Here is a 9,168-nt window from a genome sequence, read left to right on the forward strand (position 1 = left end):
CCTGAAAAGAAGCCATGTTCCTTTAGTAGTGACTCCCTATCACTTCCTTTCCCTGGTTCCTGACAACCACTAATCTATTTTCTGTCTCTATGGATCTGCCTATGCTGGTTATTTCATATAAATGGATACAATCTGCAACTTTTGGGGTCTGGCTTCTTTCACTTGGTGTTGTTTTCAAGTTCTTCCATGTTGTAACATGTACCAGTATTTAATTCCTCCTTTTGGCTGCATAATATTCTGTGGAAATAATACAATTTGCTTATTCACTAATCACTGGATAATTTGGGTCATTTTCACTTTCACTATTTTGATTAATGTTTCTATGAACATTTGTATACAAGTTCTTGTATGGACAAATGTTTTTAATTCTTAGGAATGCACTTGCTGGGTCATATGGAAACTTTATGTTTGAACTTTTTGAGGAACTGCCAAACTTTCCAAATGGATGGCACCATTTTACATTCCATCAGTAATGTAGGAACATTCGTTTTCCCACATTCCTATCAACACTTGTTACTGTCTGACTTTTGGTTATTGTAGCCATTCCAGTGGGCAGGAAAAGGCAAGTCAAAATGGCAGTGAATTTCCCTGATAGCTAATGATTTTGAGCATCTTTTCATATGCATATTGACCATTTGTATATCTTCTTTGGAGAAATGACTTTAGATCTTTTGCCTATTTTTTAATGAATAATATTTTTATTCCTGAGTTGTAAGATTTCTTTTTACATTTTAGATATTACATCTTTATCAATGATTTGCAAATATTTTGTCCAATAGGTTATCTTTTTACTTTCTTGATGTAGTATCCTTTGAAGCGCAAAAGTTCTTAATTTTAATAAAATCTAATTTAGATAGGCTCGGCGCCTGTGGCTCAAGTGGCCAAGGCGCCAGCCACATACACCTGAGCTGGCAGGTTCAAATCCAGCCAGGCCCACCAAACAACAATGACGGCTGCAACCAAAAAATAACCAGGCATTGTGGCAGGCGCCTGTAGTCCCAGCTACTTGGAGGTGGAGGCAGGAGAATCGCTTGAGCCCAGGAGTTAGAGGTTGCTGTGAGCTGTGATGCCACAGCATTCTACCCAAGGTGACAGCTTGAGGCTCTGTCTCAAAAAAAAAAAATCTAATTTAGATAGATCTATTTTTTTCTTTTTTGCATGTGATTTAGGTGTCATTTAAGAAACCATTGCTAAATTCAGGGTCACAGAAATTTATACCTAGATTTTCTTCTAGGAGTTTTATGGTTTCAGCTATTAGATTTAGGTTTTTGGTCCATTTTGAATTAACACTTGTATATAGTAGGGGTCCACACCCATTATTCTGAAAATAGCTATCCAGTTGTCCCAGCACTGTTTATTAAAAAGACCGTTCCTTCCCCTATGGAAAATCTTGGTATACTTGTCCAAAAAAATTTTGACTAGGTACGGTGGCTCACACCTGCAATCCTAGCAGTCTGGAAAGCCAAGGTGGGAGATTTGCCTGAGCTCAGAAGTTCACAACCAGCCTGAGCAAGAGTGAGATCCCCTCTTCTACAAAAAATAGAAAAATTAGCTGGATGTCATGGCTCACACCTATAGTCCCAAGATTTTGGGATTCCCTTGAGCCCAGGGTTTTGAGATTGCTGTGCATAAGACTGATGCCACGGCATTCTAGCCTGGGTGACAGAGTGAGATTATGTCAGAACAACAGCAGCAAAAAAAAAAAAAAAAATTACAAAATATTTCGCCACAAATACTAATTTCTGGACACTCCAATGTATCCACTGACAAAAAGGAAAAATCTTTGTTAGAATGTAGATCAAAATTAGGTCACTACCTTTGTCTTTGAGAAAAGATTGTGATAGAACTTGTTACTTTAAATTCTCTAAAGCGCTTCTTTTATTCTAAGATGACTAGTTCACATAAAAGTGCAATGAATGTAGATAAATGTATAAACTATGTAAACTCATTTTTATTTTAAAATACAATTTCATATGGCCCCCAGGTAGTGCCTCTGAAATCCAGCAATTGGTACAAACTCTAGAATAATCTATACCAACTGTTTTCTGGACAAAAGCTACTTCCTTATTTCACACCCAAACTGCACTCCACAACTGGGGAAGTCCATTTAGGTACAATTTTGTTATTGTTTTAGTTGTCATTTTTTTTGTTTGTTTGTTTAGCAGGCCCGGGCCGTGCTCAAGCCCACCAGCCTTGGTATATGTGGCTGGTACTCTACCCACTGGGCTATGGCCACCAAGCCGTGATTATTTTAAATAACATCATTGCAGAAGGCACATTGTAGAGAGTTAGAAAATACAACATTTTCAGTGAAAGTATCACATTCTTACCATTCAGATCACTATAATTTTTTTTTTTTTTTTTTTTTTTTTTTTTAAGAGACAGAGTCTCACTCTCACCCTGGGTAGAGTGCCATGGCATCACAGCTCACAGCAACCTCCAACTCCTGGGCTTAGGCGATTCTCTTGCCTCTGCCTCCCAAGTAGCTGGGACTGTAGGCAGCCACCACGAGGCCCGGCTATTTTTTGTTGCCAGGGCCGGGTTTGAACCTGCCACCCTCAGTATATGGGGCCAGCGCCCTACTCACTAAGCCACAGGCACCGCCCCCACTATAAATCTTTAGTGCATATTCTTTCAAATCTTTTCCTATGCAAATATACAGATTTTTTTTTTTTTAAACCAAAAATGAGATTTTAAGGCTGGGCATGGTGGCTCACACCTGTAATCCCAGCATTCTGGGAGGCTGAGGTGTGTAGATTGCCTGAGCAAGAGTAAGACCCCATCTCTAAAAAATAGCTGGGCATTGTGGTGGGCGCCTGTAGTTCCAGCTACTTGGGAGGCTGAGGCAAGAGAATAGCTTGAGCCCAAGAGTTTGAGGTTGTTGTGAGCTAACTATGACACCACAGCACTCTACCAAGGGTAACAAAGTGAGACTCTATCTCAAAAAATAATCAAAAATGAGATTTTTAGAGTCCCTACTAAACTGAGCCTGCTCTTATAGTCAGTGATCTCCATTGGTCAATTTCAGAGGTTTCATTTTATCCACTACTGAGGCTGTACTCAAATTTCTCCAACAATGTCCTGTCTCTTGGCTTTGTACAAGCCAATATTTAATCTAAGACTATATTATGCCTGGCTGTTGAGGCTCTTAAGTCCCTTTTAACCTAGCATATCCCCGCCATCCCTTTTGTTTTCTGTTTAATAATCCTAGCTTGTTAAAAAAAGACCAGTGTAGGCTTGGCGCACATAGCTCAAGTGGCTAAGGTGTCAGCCACATACACCAGAGCTGGTGGGTTCAAATCCAACCCGGGCCCGCCAAACAACAATGACAACTACAACCAAAAAATAGCTGGGTGCTGTGGCGGGCACCCATAGTCCCAGCTACTTGGGAGGCTGAGGCAAGAGAATTGCTTAAGCCTAGGAGTTGGAGGTTGCTGTGAACTGTGATGCCAGAGCACTCTACTGAGGGCAACAACTTGAGGCTCTGTCTCAAAAAAAAAAAAAAAGAAAAAAAAACAACTGTGTAGGGCGGCGCCTGTGACTCAGTGAGTAGGGCACCAGCCCCATATACTGAGGGTGGCGGGTTCGAACCCGTCCCCAGCCAAAATGCAACAACAAAAAAAAAATAGCCAGGCATTGTGGGGGGTGTTTGTAGGCCCAGCTACTCAGGAGACTGAGGCAAGAGAATCGCCTAAGCCCGTGAGCTGTGACGGCACAGCACTCTACTGAGGGTGACAAAGTGAGACTCCATGTCTTAAAAAAGATCAGTGTAGTTCTACTGTTGAATGTCCCAGAAGATCTGGATCTGTTCGCTTCCTTCAGACAGTATCTGCTATGTTCTCTGTTTCTCTGATTTCCTATAAATTGGACTATAAAATAGATGTTAATATCACATCAGTAGATCTGTAACATCTAATTGACTCCATGGTTAGTGATGCTAAGATTGACCATTGGTTAGAGGCCAACTTTTTCTGTTGTATAGTTTCAGTTTTTCTCTTTGAGACTAGAAAGTCATTTGTCTGGTTTTACTTTAGAAGGATGCAGATATCCAATTACCCATCAAGCATCCACCTAATAGTTTTGCTGCAATTTAAGTGCAATTAAAAATGCAAATTTTAATCAGAAAAACATTTGAATTTCTATTCTGTTCTTCTAAGAAACCCTAGGACTGAATTCAGTGTTGGTTGATCTGCTGATATGTCTGAAACCATTTCCCTATTGAGAAATTTAGTTTTCTGGGCAGTGCCTGTGGCTCAAAGGGATAGGGCACCGGTCCCATATGCTGGAGGTGGTGGGTTCAAACCCAGCCTTGGCCAAAAACCACAAAAAAAAAAAAAAAAAAAAAGAAAGAAAGAAAGAAATTTAGTTTTCAGAGTCAGTTGTTGGACTCTTCATGCATTCTATAAAATCTTTTGATTTCTTTTTTTTTTTTTTTTTTTTAAGAGACTGAAATTTTGTCACCCTCAGAGTACTGTGGCTTCACTTCACAGCTCACAGCAACTTCCAACTCTTTGGCTTAGGTAATTCCCTTGCCTCGGCCTTCCAAGTAGCTGGGACTACAGGTGCCCACCACAATGCCCAGCCATTTTTGTTGTTGTTGCACTTTGGCAGGGGCGGGTTTGAACCCACCACCCTCTGTATATGGGGCTGGCACCCTACTCACTGAGCCACAGGTGCTGCCAAATCTTTTGATTTCAGCTTGGCTTCAAAATTGGTTACAACAGAGAAGTCTAGGTATAAAATAAAAGCCTGCATCTATCCTTCCTTTCATGCTTTATCTCCTGACTTCTTGCTCCCCATCCCAAAGACAAAGGAAACATTTAGGTGGAAGAAATAACTTGTGTAGCATCTAACAGAGTACCAACTAGTCTTTAAAAGACAATTGGCTTTTTATAGTGAACAGTTTTAAATGATCTTTGGCTTAAAATTAACAATCTGTATGACTGTAACTATTCAATATATTTAACATCCTGGAAAACATAGTTTGGCTGCAGTCATGTGTTCAATTTGAGCCACATTGAAGCTTATTTGGCATCTTCTACAGGTCACCTGCTGAAAAGACTTGGGTCACCAGGACTTTTTTCTATCTGTGCTAGGCACCAAACTGCTTATTTCTCACATTAGGAAGCAGTATAGTAAAATACACTTCATCTGCAATACCGTAGAGCTTAGAGATTTCCTTCTTCCAGAATGTCTTCCTGTCCATGTACATCCTCAAGACCAACAGCCAGCTGTAGTGCTGCTGCTTTGGACCTGCCATCTGCATCCCAGCAGGACTGAACTGAGTGTTTTTGAGCTGAGGGCTTTTTTCCTGGAATTCCCCATTGAGGATAAAGAAAGCCTGAGGTTAAAATGATTTACAAAGCCTCCTCCCAGACATATTTTATGTTGAGGTAATTTTGGTAGTTTCACAAAGGGCAGGGGGGAAATCCAGTTGGGTGGAGTGTTAATTGGGGCTTTGGCATTATATTTCTGCTTGGTAACGTTCTTAAATTATGCCTGTGTAGATCCTTCTAGCCTTAGGGCTAGAAAAAGTACATAAGCTGTACAGGTGTACAGGCGAATATCTGTATTTCCACTCCTAGCTTTAATAAACATACATAAATAGGCCATGTTTTGCTGTTAGAGATTTGGCATCTGACATAGAAACATACTGCACAAAAGTGTAAGATTCAGGAACTAGGAAAGGAAAAAATACTCAAGTCTCCACAGTCTGCTGCCTACCTTGAGAGTGGCTTTTCTCCCATTTGATCTACACCAAAGTCACATTAACACACTCCTCTTCCTTATTTGCATTAGGAAACCGAAAAGAGAAGAGCACTTGAGTGAAGAAGCTGTCAAGGTGATCTCTAGCCTTCCCGACTTAACGTTCATGCATGCCAAGGTGTTGATGTTCCCAGCCACGTTAACACCTTCCACAAGCTCGCAAGAAAAAGCAGACTAATGCCTGTGTGGACTGGACAGTTTCAATTGCTTTTCCTTTCCTCCATCCCTTCTCTACCATCAAAAGCATACCTGCTGTAATTAAAAAAAAAAAAAAATTCAAAATTCAGCTATTTGTTGGTAAGCCGCACTAGAAAGGTATACATAGTAATGTATATTTATTTACATACTGAAGTCCTAAATTTATATTAGAAAAATGTAAATAATCGGGGTGAACATTTTTGAAGATTTATTCTTTTTGTGTTGCTGGGGTGTATACATTTATGTCTTTGTGAAATACACTGGTGGTGTCCTTCTTACAAAACTTTTGAAATAAAAAAAAAAAAAAAAACTCAAATCTCCACTGTCCGTGAAATCCCCTTCAGTCTTTTCAGATTACATAGAATGTCTTCTTAATTTTTCATGTCGTATGTTGAATTACTTTTGCTATCATAAATAAGCTCTAATGTCCTTGTTTAATTTTTTAAATTTTATGTGTCATGGGTTTGTTTCAGATCTGGCTTTTGTTAACATTTTTGGACTATTTTTAATCTTTTCAATGTGGCTGATTGCTGTTTGACCTTTTGCAAGGTTCATCATCGATTGCTCCTGTGGTATAGGGTATGGATCATTGTCAGAACTTGATTGGAGGGGTTTAAAGAGATTGTGTCTGTTTTGAATCAGTTTGATTTAGAGAAGGACCAAATTATATGAACATTTTACAATGAAATTTACATGTTACTGATTTTTTGTTCTATCATACCACTATTTTTTGAGGATTTTGCACAGTGTAAAATGACATAATCATAGATTGCTATGGTTTAGGCTGTATATACAGTGAAAACTATGGGTTTTAAATGTTTGGGGAAATTCCTATGGAAAAAAGAGAGACTCGTAGAAGAACCTCTACCAAGGTTAACGTGCATGCCCGAGGTCCTTTGAGATTCAGTGTGTAAATTTCCTTTTAGCTTACACAAAAATAAAATAATTTAAAAAGAAATTTAGCCTGGTGTCTTTGTATCTGAGGAAAAATGTCCTTAGTTTGGATGTGAAGCTTCATTTAATATTAGGAAATCATTTGATAGGGCTTCTACTGTGTTTGAAACCGGGAAGAATTAGAATCTGACCCATTAAGAATTAAATCAGTACCTTTAGTAGCCAATGTGTTTTTATATAGAACATGAGATCATAGAAGAAATAAACCATAATTTATTCTATCTTCATCAGATTATTAGCAAGGTTAAATAGGGATTTGTTGGAAGTATTTTTTTCTTTCTAAGAAAACAAACAGGCCGGGTGTGGTGGTTCACGCCTGTGATTCTAGCACTTTGGGAGGCCAAGGTCAGCCTGAGCTCACAGAGTTGGAGACCAGCCTGAGCTAGATTGAGACCCGCCTCTAAAAATAGCTGGGCATTGTGGGTGGGCCTCTGTAGTCTTTGAGCCCAAGAGTCACACAGTTTCTGTGTCTGTGTGACAGCCACGGCACTCTACCTAGGGCATCAAAGTGAGACTTTCTCAAAAAAATAAATAATAAAACAAACATGAAATGAAGGTGAGCAGAAATTTTCTAAAAAGTAATTTTAGAATATTATTGCTTCAGCAAAAAGTCACATAAACAGGTTCGGCACTTGTGGCTCAGTCAGCTAAGGTGTCAGCCACATACAGGCGGGTTGGAATCCAGCCCAGGCAGGCCAAACAACAACGAGGGCTGCAAACAAACAGCTGGGCGTTGTGGCGGGCGCCTGTGGTCCCAGCTACTTGGGATGCGGAGGCAGGAGCATCGCTTGAGCCCGGGAGTTGGAGGTTGCTGTGAGCTGTGATGCTACAGCACTCTATCCAGGCAACAGCTTGAGGCTCTGTCTCAAAAAAAAGTCACATAACATACTTCCTAAGGAATAGGCAGTCAGCCTGATGGCAGTCCATCTCATCTGCTAGGTAGGGACTGTTCCATGGAACTCTTTTGCACCTCCATCGTTGACAGAGGTTCCTGTGTTGCCCCTAGAATGTTTGCCTGAGTAATAGAAGTATGGCCTGGAGTGGCAAGATGTTTATTCCCTCTCCAGCCATTTCCTTTTTTTTTTTTTTGGTCTTTTTCTTTCCTTTAAAACAGTCACAAATTTCCAGTGCCCTCGTGAACCTTTTGAATGAAAGAAGACAACTCAAAATATTTCTCAGCAGAACTTTGTTTCAGTAATTGCAGCTTAAAGAGCTGCTTCTAGACTACATTGCAACTAAATGTACCAACATAAGTTCAGAGCCCACTTACTAAGAGAAAGTTAATCACCTTCTGACCCTGAATTATCTATAAAATGGGAATGATACTACCTCAGGGGATTGATATATTAAATAATAGATGTAAGGCACTTTAAGTGTCAAATAACTGGTTTTATTGGAGAGCAAGGGTGATTGTTTTCTTATGAACATAGTACTTTCATGAGAACTTTTACCATTTATAAAATACATCCCTCTGGCCTCTCTGGAAGTAATCACATAGCCCAACTCAAGACTTAACCTCCCAGGACCAGATACTCCAGTCTTTGATGAGTCAGAAGGGTGATGGCTAGACATCACGAAGCTGTCTTGTCCACTTCATGGAACAGCATTCACCGATGAATACAGAGGCTGTACATTCCCAAGTCCTCTTGCTACACTACTGTAAAGGCTCAAAACGACCAAGTAGAAGCACCAGAGTCTATTGAGGCATTTTATTTTTAAGTATGTATTATATCCCTAGAAAAAGAATACCAGGATTTTCCCTCCTGTGTGTTTTTTTCTTGCTTCTTCGTGGTTTGTGATGCCAGCTGAAGTTGCCAGTACAATGAAACCAAACTGGCAGGATGGGAGCACATTATTCTGCCATTTTTCTAGATCTTTGAGTTGCCCCTTTAAACCTGGGGCTGATCACTCCACACTTGTTTAACCTGCCTGTGAGGTTCACAACAATTTTCCCAGCTCTGTGATCGTGGATGATTTACCAATTCGCCAACGTAACCATGCTTCATCACAGTTAGAAACTGGACAATGACTTTGGAGCACGGCCTTATAAGAACCTGGGGTTTGCCTCTGTTTTCGGAATTGTTAATACTCTCAAGAGTATCAGGCAGGGGCCAGAGGTGGTGGCTCACACCTGCAATCCTAGCACTCTGAGAGGCCAAGGCAGATGGATTACCTGAGCTCACAGGTTCAAGACCAGCCTAAGCCTGTAGTCCCAGCTACTTAGGAGGCTGAGGCAAGAGAATCGCCTAA

General features: G+C 40.3%; 1 protein-coding gene across 4 annotated transcripts in view; it reads left to right on the plus strand.

The window, feature by feature from the left end:
• AFTPH (aftiphilin) overlaps window positions 1-6,917 on the plus strand; it is an 83,953-nt gene extending 77,036 nt beyond the window's left edge. For 3 of the 4 annotated variants that reach the window (XM_053588169.1, XM_053588170.1, XM_053588171.1), the window contains one exon: window positions 5,800-6,917. In XM_053588169.1, coding sequence (XP_053444144.1) covers window positions 5,800-5,944 — 145 coding nt within the window. In that variant the 3' untranslated portion in view covers window positions 5,945-6,917. The remainder of the gene's footprint in view (window positions 1-5,799) is intronic. The other variant, XR_008379529.1, reaches the window with a different exon arrangement.
• Window positions 6,918-9,168: the final 2,251 nt, after the last annotated feature.

The sequence above is a fragment of the Nycticebus coucang genome, chromosome 4 (assembly GCF_027406575.1).
Source record: "Nycticebus coucang isolate mNycCou1 chromosome 4, mNycCou1.pri, whole genome shotgun sequence".
NCBI classification, from domain to species: Eukaryota; Metazoa; Chordata; class Mammalia; order Primates; family Lorisidae; genus Nycticebus; species Nycticebus coucang.